This window comes from Diadema antillarum, unplaced genomic scaffold (assembly GCF_040938485.1).
Source record: "Diadema antillarum isolate AM-2024a unplaced genomic scaffold, OU_Dant_1.0 scf00000040, whole genome shotgun sequence".
NCBI lineage: Eukaryota > Metazoa > Echinodermata > Echinoidea > Diadematoida > Diadematidae > Diadema > Diadema antillarum.
The window spans coordinates 1189528-1206799 of NW_027270929.1; the positions used below are offsets into that span (position 1 = coordinate 1189528).

Sequence of the window (17272 nt, forward strand, 5' to 3'; positions counted from 1 at the left end):
CATATAGTGATCAAAATTATTGACATGTTATATGTATAATCAAATGTAATTTGTGAAAATATACAATGGATTTAGATTAGATTGCAGCTGAACACACAGCTGTTTTGTGTGATCGGCACAGTCACTGATACTCGTATAACTAGTACGGAAAGCTATAGTGTGCATTGCATGGACACAGTACGATCGATCCTACGCTGGGTATCCGGCCGGTAGCATACGTAATTGCAACTACTAGCCAATTGCGAATACCAGTAGCAGAAAGAACCTTCTCACACATACGCTGCGCTGACGAAGAATCTGAAGGAAAGTTGCATCATCCCTTATTTTCAGGATGGCGGACACCAATCTTCCTACGTTTGCCGAAGAGCTAGATGACTTAGCAAAGGAATATAATGACATGAGAGTAAGTTGATTTCGCATACTAGTACAATTTAAGACGACTATTTGAATGTCTTTTGCACGGCCCACACCGCCGGTTCTTCTTACCGGTGCGGTGGAAGTCTACGACCGGCCTCTCTGGCATGACTGGCTGAGCGGCTGCGTGAGTTGCGGCTCGGGCGCACGGCCACTACGGGCTTGCGTGATCAGGCGATTGAAGCTGAAGAACGCGAGCCATGTCGTCATGTGCAGTGTGCATGCTTGAACAGTAAAAATCAATTTAGATTGTCTACAACTATACCTCAGGAAAGGTTGGGTCGGGGTGATGCTATAATCATGTAATTGCATGTCCTAATGACGATGATTCTATTAGTATTATTATGTTTGTGTCTATGTCGTCCTTAGCAGTACTCCCTTAACTCAGTCAGTGTCAGTACTGTCACTACACTAGTGACACTGACAGTAGACTCTATTGACCTGTGCTGTGTGAATTAGTGATAGAAGGAGCGCCCCGGGGTTATCCTGAGACCTAAAAAACCCTGCCCGGTATGCCGCATTTCATATACCAATTGTGTACCATGAATACTATTTAGAAATAGAATCGAGACATCATGATCAAGTCATTTTGGTTGTATACTCAATAAAGTTACTGGGTAGCCCATTCTCTTCACTCACATTCACTAGTCAGATAATTCGACAATATATAAAGGTGTTGGGGTCTACAAATGTCTCACACACATCACACTACAAACACGGGTTTGAGTGGGTCGGTTGCCAAATTGTGTCCTGTGCTTTAACAGGGGTCTATCATCTAGAAGGGTCTGCAGTATATCAGTATCACTCACCAGTATCTACACTTAAATTAACTAATTTATCACTTAACTATAGAATCAGTATGCACAGCCCTGTCGCTGTACACAAGTGTCACCATGCTGGCGTACGGAAACGCCATGCTTTGCACGGTGTCTTGTCGGGCTAACAATTAGAGTAAAGGCCCCAATTTTCGGACACTTAAGCTTTTTTGCAATATTTATTCAACTCAAATAATTTTCCACAAAATGAAATCTATGATAATGTTTGTTACATTTATCAAACTAATTTTTCCCAATATTGATTTTGTTAAACCGATCAGAAAATTTCACAAAATGCCCAAATATTATCACCTTGTCAATTCCCCAAAATTCGGACAGCGTCTCCAAAATCCGGACACGCGTGCAATGTCAGTAGGCATACGTACAAGGCCGCTGAAAAATCCGCGCGCGCCATACCTTGTTGACGCAAGGTTGCATTGGGGATGTTGCGGCGCCCGTTCGTGTCCGAATTTTGGGGACTCTGCATTTGCATTCAGCCCCTGTACATTCATTCACTGCATCGGCACGTACGGAGATTTTGTTTTTCTTTTGTGTTTTTGAGGATAAAGCGAAAAATCTCGCAACCAAATGGCGTAATTTTCAATTTTTAGCGCTTTTTCGGCGACCCCGGTTCTTAACACGGGCCCTAATTTGTCCACGCTTTGGAAAAGTCGCGGCGATTCCGCGATTTTGACTGCAAAATTTGGGATTTTAGATGGATTTTTGGAGGTGACTCGGGCATTTTCGTGTGGTGAACGAGTTTGCTAGTATGTGAAACGATGTGATATGCTTGTGCTGTGACAGTCGACTTTGCTGCCTTGTGATAAGTGTTAAGTGTCCGGATATTGGAGGCCGTCCGAAAATTGGGGTTCTTACTCTACTAGAGGATCTAGTATCAGTACAGTAATCATTTGCTGTCATGACATACCCCTCCTACATTTGTACTTCACATGCTTTACCTGACTGAAAGAGCAGTCTGTATTTTATCATCAGGGCTATATACTCCGGAGCGTACTTGTACGTACAGGCTATGCTTTGTCTGGCTTCACAAAATCCCCTACCTAAGTAGGACTCCTAGGAGGAGGAGGACCATGAAAGTAAAAAATGGTATAAAACTCCTCTGGACCAATGGATTTTTTTTCTTTCTAATGCTTTACACGTATGCTTTTTACACAATTAAGTTTACCGCTGTAGAAGCATCTAAATCTCTGTATCGCGATAGTGGCAGTGATATACATGATTGACCTGTCAGTATTAACTTGAGTGGTTGCCAAGAATGCTAGATATCATAGAAACAAGACTTTTTCATTCAAAAAAAAAGGGGGGGTTGGCCAGTCATGTGTATACTGGTACAGTAGTGATCATGACCAGTTATATTATTTTGTTTGCATGCTCAGTGGTTGCATGCTCAGTGGAACCCCTCCCCTTCACCACCTTACAAATATGGACATGTGTACATTGAAGATTGGCACAGCACCCTCCCTTCAGCTTCTGAAACTAAAAGACTTTGCACTCTGCACCAACTTGTAGTGTATGATTTGTGCATATATCTTTTTTGAAGTTGTGAAAATCTTGATTCAAAATTTAAACACACCAGTCAGAATTAGTCAGAATTTACTGTACCATGTGTTGAAGGTACATGTATGGAAGGCAGGGTTAGTGTATTCTCGGAATTGTCACATTCTGTCATGTAGTCATTAGGATCTTTAAAACTTTGTCACAATTTTTACTCTTGTGTGTGTGTGTGTGTGTGCATGTGTGTGTGTGTGATTGAGTGTATCTAACTGACTTTCATTGAGATTCCTTTAAGAAAAGAAACTCAAACGTCAATTTTATCAGACGGTATTCAGAGACAAAACAAAAACATAACCTTTAAGATCATCATGTTCACAATCAAACCTGTCTAAATTGGCCACTCATGGAAGATGAAAGAATGACCTTTATAGACAGGTGGTCACTATAGTCTCACACTTGGTGTATATGTCACACACCATATTGTACATGTACAGTACCGTTTGATGTATCCATATATGTAAAAGTATTCTTAGACTGCAAAATGTTGATAACAAACAGTTGTTTAAGATAATAAAGCACAGTTCTGATTGTCCGAAGAAGACTGCACTCTGTTCATACTGTATTGTTGTGTCTGTTCAGTCACATACATAAAGTGCCTTTCAACTTTCTGTTTTTTGCATCTTTTCTTGTAGGAACTCCATAAGAAGTACAAGGAGAAGTTGGAAGAAGTACGAACCATGCAGAGGAAATGCACAGCTATGGTTGGGCACCAGAAGAAGAAGTACAAGCAGATTGCAGAAGACTTACAAAGGTATAGATAAAGTAGAAAGCTAATGAAACTTTCACCTGTGATATGCTTTATGAAAATTATAAGTGTATCATCCCTCCCCCGCACCCGCACTAACATGAGGAAGAGCTCATCAATTTCTTCTTTGATTCAGCATACATCTATATATGTTATCCCAAAGGCATTGATAGACATAGCAGGCTTATCAAGACTGACTTCATATGTAAATGTGGTTCATACAGTTTGAACAATTTTGTAAACCAGTGCAGAGATAAGAGTGAGACCCAGTGCAATAGATTTGAACATATGAAATAACAATTTTGTCAGAATATCCATTCAGGTTGCAATCAACCTTTGCGATTATGAAACTGAGAATCCCCATCTGTTGTGTGTCTGTATATCCTCAGGGAAGGAAGCAAGCTATCTGGAGAGGAAAAGGCCAAGAGCAATGAGCTGAAGAAACTTATCGATGAGAGGAAGAAGACTTGTGGGGAGGTGTATGACACTCTCCCAAGGTCGAACAGGTGAGGGCAGTGCAGAAGAAGAAGAAGAAATTTGAAGCAGAAATACTCTTTTCAATGTGATACATAGTTCTATCAAGGAGGTTTGAGAGATGGAGTTACAACTGACTATAATTATTCAATCAGCTGTCAGTTTTCTATGGATGGACAAAAGAATTCCACAGGTGCATTTGTGCCTTTGATGTTCAATGCTTGAAGCCGCCATCTTTCTGAGCAATCTGAAGATTCATTTTTAATGCTAACATAATATCGGGTATATGCTGCTCGTTTATATATCAAATGCAATGAAATTTCACCTAATGATAAAGCATATAAAACAAAAGTCAATTCCGTTCGAAAATATGTGCAAAAGTGTAAATCTGAGCTTATTTTGTGAAAGTGTTTGAAATTTTACCCTCATGGAAAGCTGGTTTTATCACTTTTCTCCTTATTTCCGCCAAATGAAACTAATATGGTATCATCTTCAAGTATAGTTCTTTATAAATTAATATGTCAGATTAGCGTACAGACACGTACAGTCGAGTAATTTTGATATCTACAAATTTGTATTTCAGCAATATTTGAGCAATTTCTATTCGCACACCCCCATGCCTTTACCATTGTCTACCGCCCATCGTTTGTAAGTAGGGATAGCGAAAAGTAATTACCATCACAAAGACATAATTATCTTCCTTGGAAAGTGGCTGGTGATTATGCAATGAGACACGAGTCAATTGTCTTCGCATCTGAGCGGCAGATCCAGTTTGACACATACTTCAAATATTTTTGAGTGGCGGCTTCGAGCATGGGATCAAAGCGAATAAGACTTTGTGACTCCATTTCTCGAACCTCCTTGGTTCTATAATCACTGAGTTTCGAATCCGTATAAATGCAAGACCTCGTAAGTACTCTTTAGCTATTTCACCCGAGTCCTATGTAGACAGTGCCAATTAATTGTCAACATTTGAATTGTAGCCATGACAACTGAAATTATTGTAACTGACATAAATGACATAATGGCAATATAAAAGATGTAGAGTAAGGAAGATCAGTTCCTTTTGCACGATGCCTATTGTGGAGTTCAGATATTTCTTATATTCTTTGCATGTTTGTCATAATTTCAGCATCATGCAATAGAAATTGTTTGGAGTGTTTACTGTCATTTAAAAAGACTTCATTTTGTTCTTTTCACTCAGCTTCTTGTTGAACACCATCATGGGACCGATAAGTGTCTCCATTCTGAATAAAACCGACAGGTAATGTGTATCTCCAGTCTCTAAACCTTTGTTCATATTTTTCTTGAAACTTTCTACTCCGATGGTCTCTATAAACTTTCAGTTGATTACCTTGTACGGTTTGTACGGTAATAATTGACACACAATGGTATGTTGATCCTTGATATTTGAAGTTGAAAGTGTGATTTCAACCCTGTGGTTTTAATCATATTAATTTTTACTAAATTTTAACAAGTGCAAGAGGGCAGACAAAAGATATCTTTGTGCATTTAAATAAATTAATACCAGTTTTTGATGTCTTCAGATTTGGAATTACAATACAGTTTCAAGTTATATTTTCCTGCCATCCAAGCCTCTTTCGCTGTAACAGTAAATTAGATAGCCATGTTTAACACACAATTGAATAGATCCAATCGATATTTTTTAATATGCCATTTCATATGAAATCTCTGGAATCTGATTGGATGATTTCCCTGAAAGAGAAATTTTACTGACTATAACTAAGTGTGCACATTCTTTTACATTATTTGCTTCTCCCATCTGGTATACCAAAGATTCTTCTAGTGAAATTGTGTATGACCATATGTTCGTAAATTTCTTCTTGTAGATTAATGCATGGCCATTTTTTGATAAATTTCTCCAGTAGAATTTGTACACTGAATCCATGACTTAATGTTTTCAGATACATGATGGAAATAATAACTGGTTAGTTTTTGCCATTTTAGCTCTTTCATGTGGGCATTTTGAAAACACATTTTATGTACTGTAGGCATATATCGTGATTCAACTGATGCTCTTTCTAACTGTCCGAACTGCCTAAAACCCCACATGAAACAGCCAAGTAGGTTTAAACCATTCCAAGATAAAACTCAGGCACCCAATTTCCCCTGATCCATTCAAGTCCATGCATCATTGGTATATGAGGGCATGAATATCATTTTGACATTTTGACATTCACCCAGGTTTGCGTACAAGGAGGAATACGAGCGCTTCAAGCTCTATCTGTCCATCATCATGCTTGTTGGTGCCACTATCAACACCTTGTTCATCAAGAACAGGTTTGTACCCATCCCTCTAACCATGGCTTTCCCAAGGTGTGTTGGGAATCCCAACACACCTTTTACTAATCATTTTACCCAACTGCTCTTACGTTACTTGTAGACACACTTATTCACATCATAAGTGACTTCAGTAGAACATGTCAAATGTATGCCTTTGATTAAAAAAAAAGTGCTCAAATAAATTATATGTCAGGGCAGCAACACTCTGGAAACTCGAGAGAACTTACTAGGTATATCAGTTTTATGAGGATAAGATTTGACTGTGAAGGAGGTGACACTGAATTAATCCTCGTATTTTACATATTAGTCGGCATCACTGAATTTCTCGAGACGTATTAATAAATCGTGATTATTTATGCAAAGGACTGTTGTCTTCGCGTCCCTTCCATCCGCAGTCTTTTCGTGCATTTCCTTTATACCCAAATTTCAACGATGGACAATTGTGATCATCACTGCATTGTTTTTTTTATTCTTTTTTTTAAAGTCAATTTTTACTTCAAACAAGTAAAAGTGCATACTGTCCACAATGCAACAGCTGTGTTTTTTCATTTCTGTGACATTTCAAATGCCTGGCATTTCTTTGCTTAGTATTCTATTTCCTCCTTTCGGGATATGCATATTATTGTTTGTCCTCGTTAACACATGAAAATCCCCCTATTCTTAGTTTCTCCCTCTATCATTGACTTCTCCGTATCTCACGTCTATATTTCTCATGCCTTCACCCTGAAAAGTATCTACATGTACCTCAGATTGAAGTGTTTAAATGCTGAGTACTCACGTGCGCAGTCTACACGTATATCTTCTGCCTTCCTCCTTTCTTTGTGTCATGTTTACTCTGTCAATTCTTATATTAGCCTTCAGGCTGACTTGCTATTTTGGTTTCCATCATCTTTGTTCTTACTGTATAACTACTTGTCCCCTTCTCTGTTAGGCTATATATGCAGAGGCAAATATACTGTAAAACAAGGAATGTTTGCTTGCATTTTAATTTCGTGAATTTTCATGAGAGCCAAGATTCGCAAAATTAAAATGCATGCGAAAGTTCTTGTCTACACTATATGCATTGAATGTTAGAGGCAACTTGTGAAAATTTCATGCCGAGGAAAAGGCCGTCGGCTCCAATTCACGAAAATTTCATGCCGCGAAAATATCATGTTTTACAGTAATCACGGAAAAAGACTTCAAAAAAATAGCCTGTGTCATTGTCACATTTTCAATATTTCTGTCTCACTTACTATTCCATTCTTGTCTTGTCTCTCTGTCTCTCTCACTGAACCATATGCACATATAATGTCCATTGTATAGTTCCTCAAGTCCTTGGGAAATTTTTTTGCAAAAATTATCTTTCCATTACATTGGCAACTCGAGTTTTACTGCATTTACATTTGTATCCTACATTAGAGAGAGATACGACGGCACTGGTTGAATTTATCAAATCTGCACAGAGTTTAGAGAAAAACTATAAAAAAGAACAACTTGCCAATATGAGATAAAAATACTCACTTTATCTTATATGATCACATGTATTGCCAATTTAAATATTGTAATCAAGTATGACTGCAACAATTTTTGAGGTTTTCCTAATTCTGCAACCAGAAATTCAAGCAATTGCATTTTCATGGTCAAAATGGGGCTCAAATGAAATACTAGTATATAGATATTTTATGCTTAAAGGAATACAAATAGTGAAGAGTAAGAATTAAAATGAGAAGTTACAGTGCCACACCAAAAGACTTAATGGGATAGGGGAGACCTGGAAAAAAAAAATCGACAACAAAAGTGAAATAAGTACGTGTGCATGCTATATGCATCCTCTTGTAAGCTCATATTCTCTCTTATGCTGCTTTCATTAAAGGGACTGTACAGTACTGGTTGAGGTGAGGATTCAGCTTTTAACATTTTGTGAGATATTTAGAAACCACTCTATGAAATGTTAAAGAGCATATAATTCTAAGGGGAATCAAAAGTTTATTTGATGAAAATCAGTTTTGAAATTACTGAGATATCCAAAAACAAGGTAAAACAAAGAGATCCTAATAAAAGTCGTGGCCTGTCACATTTTACTAGGATTGCTTTTTTGGATATCTCAGCCATTTCAAGACCGATTTTCATCAAATACACTGTGAATTCCTGTAAGAATTACATGTTCTTTCGTATTTCATAAGAGGTTTGTCATTATCCCACAAACACACACATAAAAAAGTTGGAAACCTCCAGCCCCATCTAAACCAAAAACTGTACCATCCCTTTAAAAAGAATGGGTCTTTCCCCAGTCATGCCTTTAAAACCATTCCTAACACTTAACTGCTCTCATTGACTGCTCCTTTCATCCATCCGCTTTCCATTAACTAGCCAAGTGAACACAGTAAAGCCTAATCGTATTGTCAGGTAAGCTATGACCCTTTTGTTTTGGGAGCAAGGAAAGTCTGTGGAAAGAGAAACATACAACAACAACAACAGATTAGACATGAAGGGAAAAACATAAACAACGCTGAGCTAAAAAGAATGTGAAATTACAGTTTGCTCAACGGGTAGTAGGCCATTATGAGGGAAATTTATGCCTTTGTTAGCAGTTATATTACCTTTTTTGTAATGTTGGTTTGTTAATGATGACATTGATGGTTGTTAGTGTCTCATCACAATTATACATGTATTGATATCACAAGTATTCTGTTGTTACTGCTGTAGTGGATATATGCATGCTTTGCATCTAGTATTAAAGGGATAATGGAGGGCCTGATTTGAATGATTGTTTTGCATATTTTATTGTGGTTTTTTTTTGTCATTTGCTTGTTTGTGATTTGTCTGCATGCTGGTATGAAGTACTGTACCTGGTGTGCATTATACATTGCAATGTCAGCATAGAGAGTGGTATCCTTGTGGAAGGTCTCAGTGTGTATAGTGTGTACTGAATGCTAGTACAATGTAGTTCAGAATCAAAGAGAATAAAAATATTGTTGGTTTCGATAGAAATTCATTTTGAGGTCATTATAAAAATGTCCTGCACGGGAAGCAAGAAGTTATTGGAGGAATAGCATGAAACTATTTTCAGGCAGGGAATGCTTGTTCTGACACCAAAAGAAAATAAAAATAAAAATAAATAAAATAGAATAAAATAAAATAATTAAAAAAATAATGATGAATAGATTAAAAAAAAAATCAGTTGATCATAGAGTTCCCCCTCCCCTCCCCCCTCCCACATACACACACACACACACACACACACACACACACACACACACACACACCCACACACACCAAAATAAACCATTACTGCTTGTGTGTATACATTTTTCATTCAATTCTAACTAGTGGTGGAAGCTCACATCATATGCTCATGAGAGTGTTTGCACAGGGTTTTGCAAGATCAGACTGAGTTTGCTGCCTAATTTGTGTTTGTGGATGCTCTGTCCAAAAAGAATGTGTCATTTTCACCCTCCTATTATGACAACAATGTAGAAGTGTCTGATGATAGATAGCAGTGATTTGTATGTACTGTGATTTTTATTTGTGATTTGTCGTCAGTATTATTTAGTGGTTTTATTTTCAGTTATGCAATGCTATTATTTCATGGCGAGCATAAGATTTTAGATGCAAGTGTGCATTGCGTTAGTACATGTATCCGGTTTTAGAAAAGCTAGTGCTGTGTGTATAGTCGAGTGAATTAATGTAACCCGTAAAATTAAACATACCGTAGAGCTTTAAGCCCCCGTTCCACTATGCCGTTCTCGCTACGATTTGAAAATTTTCTCAGGTCGGGAAGGATCGGGTAAAACCTGAGCCGATCTGGACACAGCACGATGTTAGAACGCTCTAAGTACGCTGCAGTTACGACTACCAAGTGCTTGCTACGCTCTTACTACGATGATCGGGAATGAGACATTACGATCTCTGCCGCTGCCGGTACGCTTTAGAACGATGTAGCTACGCTGTCATTGCGATGTTGCCGATGTTATCCGATCGATGCACACTGTATCTACGCTCTGAACGATCTATACGATCTTATCACGCTGTTACCCCGTTCAGAGAGCTGAAAAGTGCCCGATGTGCCCCGATGTACCCCGATTCGACTGTCGGTCTGCAGTCAGTCAACTTATTAGCATGCAGAACCGAAGAAATATAGGGCCTACTGTGGACCTCGAAGAGGCTCCTCAACTCACGGTTCTTTTGCAGCAATGCATTGTATAAACAAAGACATGCTGATTTTTCCAAGGCTTTTTCTTGATGTCCTTGCTTTTATAGTCCGTCTTCCTCCAGTTGTAGATGACTTCATATTCTTCAAAATTCTGCGATGTCCTCTTCCTCCTCTTTAAGCATCACGTGCAGTCTCTCTTTCTTCGCCTTTTGGGTAGCTGCTTCGCTGCTTTCTTCTCTTCTTTTTCTTCATCTCTTCTTCTTCTTCTTCTTCATCGAAAAATACAGCTAAAATTACTTCCCGTTCTTGTGCCGATGTTACTACGCTCAGAAAGACCTTGTTACGCTCATCCCGCTGCGTTTACGCCGTCACTACGCTCTCCCCGCTGCGTTTACGCTGTCACTACGCTCTCCCCGATTGCCGTACGATTAAAAAATTGCCAATTTTGATCGGGGAGATCGGGAAGAAATTTTGAACCGGTTCAAAATTTCTTCCCGATCTGAAAAAATGCCCGCTCCAACCCCGACCTCCACACGCTGCTGCTACGATGCTTCCGATCCCCGTACGCTTTTGCCGCTCTCTCCCGATCTGCTAGATCGGGACAGATCGGGGTCCAAATCGTGATAGTGGAACGGGGGCTTTATAGCCATCTTTCAATACAAAATGTGATATACTTGTACATGTACATGTACCAGTGGACAAGTGTTCTGGCAGATTTTGAACCCAGAGTTTTCCAGCAAAGCACTTGATATGTCCCTTGCATTTATTTGTGAAAGAGAGGTTACTGAAACTTAGGAGCAAGCAGAAATACAATCTAAAAGCTTGAGTATAGTTTTGGAATCTGGAAAAAATGGAATGCAATTGTATAAAAAGAATGTAAACTCAAACATTCTACAAATCAGGGAGTATTGGTTTTGAGTGAAAATTACACTTCAAATCACCTCCTGACTAGCAAGTTATGGGGAAACAATTCTAATGAATTACTGGTACCATTTCATCTTTAAGACAAGTCCTATATGCCATATAGTTTGTGTATATACTTTGTAAGAGAATATTACACATTGTAATTGCGACTATGTGTGGGCTGTAGGATCAGGAAGCCAGTGTAGAAATGCAGCTTCTTAGTACTGTGCAAAAGCAGTGAAATTGCATGAGTAGAACTGAATTGCGACAGTATTTCATCACATCATGCCATTTACTGTAATACAAGAAAATGTTGTAGATCAGTGATGCATTAGTATTCGCCAACTCAGAAATGGCAAATATCGCATCCAAAGATAAAATCTAGACTAGCTGTGAGAAACGTCTTAGACATTTGTTGATTACCATTTTACATGTATATTTTGTATCTCTATGTGTGCACCCGCTATGTATTCCTCCCCCTTGTATCTTCACTGGTAGAAATTTTTGTTTTCCATTTGTATGATTTTACGTTATGTGATGCTATAAAATAATTGTGATTCAGAGTAAAGATTAAGTAAATTTTCCATATAGTATGTGAAACAACTGCAAGCCGGTGTAAGTGCAAGTCAGTTTAAATGAAACACAGTTTAGACACAACAATAGAGACACAAACAAAATGTGCAAACAAAAGCCAGGTGTAAACCATTTCACCCCTGTTTATCTGGAGCTGTAATGGTCACAACAGAGATGAATAAATAGACATTTAATGTACATGCAAAGATCGTTCAACCTGCATATCGATTTCATCCTCTCTTGTCATATTCAGGATATGTGATGCCTGCTATCATTTCTTGCTGGTCTGGTACTACTGCACCCTGGTCGTGAGAGAATCTATTCTACGCCATAATGGATCAAGGTAGTGTGATCCAAATGGTCTGATTACATCCCAGTTCTGTCCCCCTCAACTGAATTTGTGCCTTAAGGACTTTCACCTTTTCACGACAATTTGTCATGGAGCTTAGACGAAAATTATCCGATGTTGCGTGGCCACTTAATTAAAAAGTGCTAGAAGCAAGCATGAAAAATTTACAACAGTTGTTTGATGCCGAAATTTGTCCAATGCTGTAATCTTTGACACTTTTTCCCAGTGAGATGTTTGTGATTTTCAGTGTCATGAATTCACATGAATACTCAAATTCTTGGTCATTGGTCATCTCCTCACGTGCAAAGTATCTTTACGTCTCTAAGAGCTAAAATAGTGTGTTCTCCATTGTTCTCTCAACTGTTTTTACTTTTCCAAAATCCAGAATCAAAGGCTGGTGGGTGGTCCACCACTACCTCAGCGTGTTACTGACCGCCATTCTCCTCATCTGGCCAGACAGTGTCAGCTACCGGATGTTCAGGAATCAGTTCATGATCTTCTCTCTCTATCTCAGTGAGTTCTTCCATCCTTATAGATGGCATACCATTCGCTTTCATGACATTTGCTGGTGCGACGATTGCTCTCATGAAATATCTGCTCTCTATAAGCCAATAATAAATTCTACCTCTAAACATATCTTTTGTTTTACAAAAAAAAAAATAAAGAGGGGGCGCATGCCTTGTGCGCTCCCCTCTGGATCCGCCACTGATGCGGTGTATGAATATATTCCATTCAAATCTGCTTGGATGAAATAGAGTCTTGACTATCTTTGAAATGATACATGAAAACCCATGTGCAAATCTTAATGAGTGAGACATCGCTACAACGTGTCTGTCTTTTGTAGGTGTGGTACAGCTTATCCAGTACTACTACCAGAGTGGCTGTCTCTACAGGTTACGCGCCCTGGGTGAAAAGAGCGACATGTACATCACAGTGGGTGAGTCATCATCAGCAGAGTCTCTAGGGCTGCCACGAGCTATACACTGCATTGGAATTAAAAATTCGGTTTTGGAATTTAATACATGCTCTCAGTGTAAAGTATGTAATAGTTCTCAAGGAGCTAGCAAAGGGGCTGTGAAATTTACATATTCTTGTTTAAAGTATGGAAATGTTTACGGGAGGTGTTTAAAGGGATGTATTAGAATGTTACTCAACCTCCTACCCTCAACCTTTATGTACCACCACTTTTGGCTCCTTTAGATAAGATCATGGACTGTCATTACTGAAATCCCTTCATCAAGTGTGCTGGTACCACTAGTATTGCCCCTAGTCATGGCATTTTTCCTTGTTGCCTATAAACTAGTCTTTAGAGATGAATGAATGATAGAGATGAATTTGAAATGAATCTTATAGCCATTAGTCTCCTAGAAGCACTGAATGGGTTTTCTAATGACCAACTAGACTAAACCAAATATGACCATTGCAATTGGGCTGTGTATTTTGTCTGAGTTAGATATTTTGTTTCAAGATTTCATTTCAATTCAAATTGTTGACCTGCTCATCCCTTCATTTGATTCTCCAGAGGGTTTCCAAAATTGGATGTGGAGAGGCCTGACCTTCTTACTGCCTTTCCTGTTTGTGGCATACGTGAGTATTTGGAAATCTACCAGTAGGTCAGAGATGGTGGTGGGCGTGTGTGTTTAAATCTTCCTTGTGGATGGCTTTTTAAGACCATGAATTTGGAAGCACTATTCTCAGCATATGTGTGTGTTAGGATGTATAAGATCACATGGTATCTCTGTCGTGATGCATAGGTTGTGTAAACCTGTCGAGCTAAAAGTTTTACCTTATACTGCTGATTAGGCTGACAACTTTAACCTGTTCCACATAGGAACCTGGTGGCCTGCGTATTAAGGCTTTGGGCATTTCAAAATTCAGTATGGAATGGGTTTTTTAAGAAAAAGTTAAAAGGAGCCAGATGTAAGTAATTTGAATGAAGGACTGTTCTGGCTGTTGATATTATGAAGTTTGCATAGTACACATCACTAATGATGTTTGATTTTGTATTAGTCTGAAAGAAAGTTAATGTTTTTTTAGAGAGTTGTTTTATTGTTTTTAAAACCATGAAGTGGCCTTGATTCTTTTTAGAAGGAGATGTTTGTTTCTTGTGTTTTGGTTGTCTGACTTGTCCTCATCTCCTTCAAAGAACCTCAATGTAGCAAATCACATCAAGTGTCCTCTTGTAAGTGTCTTACCAGAATGAATGGAATTCCACAGTTTGATACAATCTGTGAATGTTTTGTTCATTTACTACACTGTGTATACTATTATCCCCCACCCCCTTCTCCCCACAGACCTGGCAGTTTTACAACGCATACACACTATACCATCTCTCCAAGCATCCTGACTGCAATGAATGGATGGTAAGCAGAGGCCATACAAGTATCCCTTGGTTTTTTGTTTGTTTTTTTTGAAAGGAAAAAGAATGTGCATGTAATCATGTAATTGAATGTCAAAGAGATTAATACCCAAACATATTTGTGGATTGAATGTTTCAGCGACATTAGTAGAACACATTGGTGAAGTTTGAGGAAAATCGGACAATTGGTGCAAATGTTATAAATTGTTAGAGTTTTGATGCCACCATTGCTGGATGAGGAGACTACAATAGTTTGTGACATCACAGCAGGACAATGGTATAAATAGAATATAAAGAGAATTCAACATATCTTCATTTTTCTAGCATAATAAAAGAGCACTTGACTTTCCTCTCACAGGAAAGAAGGGAAATAATATTACCCTTAAACACTGTGTCAGTGACAAGTCGAGTGAATAAATTGAATTTTGTTGAATTGGGGACAAATACCAAAATTTTCTTCTTCTTGAAAAGATACGGTCAATTTTTCACCAGACTTAATAACTATTATCACAAGGGTGATAGAATATATGCTGGTATTTGTACAAATAGCACTGGACCCACTTTAGTCTCGTATCTAATTTGCTGGTTGTATATCTTTATCAAGCTGTCAAGTATCCAGAAGACATCCTAAGCGAAAGATTTCAAAGTGGAATTTCGGTACATCTCTATATTCAAATTCATGAATTTACGTCGATGTAGGGCAATTTGTCAATCAGTTCCATCTCTATATTGTTGCTCCTCATCTGTCTCCTCCCCCCCCCCCCCCAGGTTCCCGTCTCCAGTGCCATCTTCCTCTCCCTGTTCCTCGGCAACAGCATCACCACCTCAGGCGTCATCGTCAACAAGTTCCGGGCAAAGCAGCAGCGGAGCAGCGCCAGCGTCAAGAACAAGGGCTCGTGATAGAGGGACCTGTGCCGGGGAGAGTTGTGGTGTGGGTCCGGGTGTTTCTCAGTCATGGATTTATGTTCATCTTTTTGATGTATGTTTTCATTTCTCGTTACTGCTTTTGTATGGTTCATGCTTGTTTGTATGTGTGTTCATTGTTTGTTTTGTTAGGGTGATTTATAGAAGAGATGATAATAATGGATAGTGGCAGTTTCATTCTTCCTATTGCTGTTATTCTCATTTCGAAAAAAGAAAAAGAGAAAAGAAATGAAATGTAATGAATTTCCATTTCTTTGTCCCACGTTATTTTTTTTTAGATGTAAACAAAGTTCCATGCAGCACACTGTGTATTCATGAAAATACGGTAAAGTCTATGTGTGTCGAAAAGCCATTAACAAATAATGCCATCTCTCTCTGGAAGGAAGAAAAAAGCATGCAGGGACTTTAAAGCCAGTAATTTAATTTCTGCCAGATAAGCACAATGACATCACGAGACGGGAATGTGATCCACATGGTTGTAAATTCGATGATCACATCATTTTGTGGATTGAGCCAGTCTCTGTGACCTAGTGAATCCCTTGCCACTTAAGATTCAGCAATGTCAAAGACTAGATTTCATTCATTGCTTGTAAGTGCGTTAAGCATCGCTACACTGAAAATAGTAGGAAGCCTCCATCCTGCTGCTGTTTAGCGCTTGGCACTTTGTCCCTTTAAGTGAATGTTACTCCACTGTCTGTGCAATGATTTTCTAAGGAGATTTTGAAATCTTTTAAGTGGATTTTTAAACAGGTTTTCTACACAAGATAAACACTACTGCATTCATGTGTACCAGTCACAGGGCACATATCGCAAGATATCTTTCTGCTCTGCGACATGTACTTTAAGCAAATCAAGTAATATACATGTGTATCACCTTTATGTAAGAATGCCAGATCAAGCATACAAAATTCTGTTGACGATAATTTTTAATTTAGACATCAGTTTGCAACATTTACTTTCACTGTGATGAAAAGAAAGAAAGAAATGGAGTTAAAAATGACCAAAGAGTGTGTAAATTGATTTTCCATTCATATATTACAGGGTAATATTACAACTTTGAATCCATCTGCAGGGGTAGATGGTTCTTCCAAGAGCTTCATGGCAATTTGACCCCCATAGGATCACAATTTAAAACATCAATGACACCCCATGTTTTGCAGTCACTTTCTCTAATGACAAGAGTTAATGAACTGCTGTAAGTGGAGAAATGTCCATGCCTGTATCTACTAATTTTTCCACAAATAGAATTCATTTTATAAATCTGGATTATTGATGAGATGAGCAACGCTGAACTAAAAAGTGAACATTCAATGCAACTCTCCACCCATGCAGAGTTTGATTCCCCTTTAAATGAATCTGGTGTTAGTGCTATATAGTTTGCATGCATGATAGCTTGCCAATGGAAGCTGAATTGAACCCGTTAGCTTGCCGGTGGTAATCCCACTCTTTGGTGGTGCTACAAAAGATATGACAGTTTGAAACGTTAAATCTTTCAAATGCAAGAATTTGCATCATGTAAAATGTGTCACTGAAACGCAACTTGCATTTAATAGAGATTAGGACAAATATAGTGGTGACGATAACGATGACGAATAATGCATCATTTGATATGATATCATGTTGATAATGATAATAGTGATTATGGCATAGTAATGATAGTGATGATGACAATAATGATGATCATGGTAGTAATAATGCTAAT

General features: G+C 38.4%; 1 protein-coding gene across 1 annotated transcript; it reads left to right on the forward strand.

Moving 5' to 3' along the window:
* Window positions 1-270: 270 nt before the first annotated feature.
* Window positions 271-16943, forward strand: LOC139711871 (transmembrane protein 120A-like). The gene is made up of 11 exons (XM_071623723.1): window positions 271-403; window positions 3437-3555; window positions 3939-4055; window positions 5228-5287; window positions 6229-6324; window positions 12192-12281; window positions 12673-12800; window positions 13132-13224; window positions 13810-13874; window positions 14582-14650; window positions 15415-16943. Exons 1-11 carry the CDS (start codon window positions 332-334, stop codon window positions 15544-15546), a joined length of 1041 nt encoding a protein of 346 aa, XP_071479824.1. The 5' UTR covers window positions 271-331; the 3' UTR covers window positions 15547-16943.
* The last annotated feature ends 329 nt before the right edge of the window (window positions 16944-17272 follow it).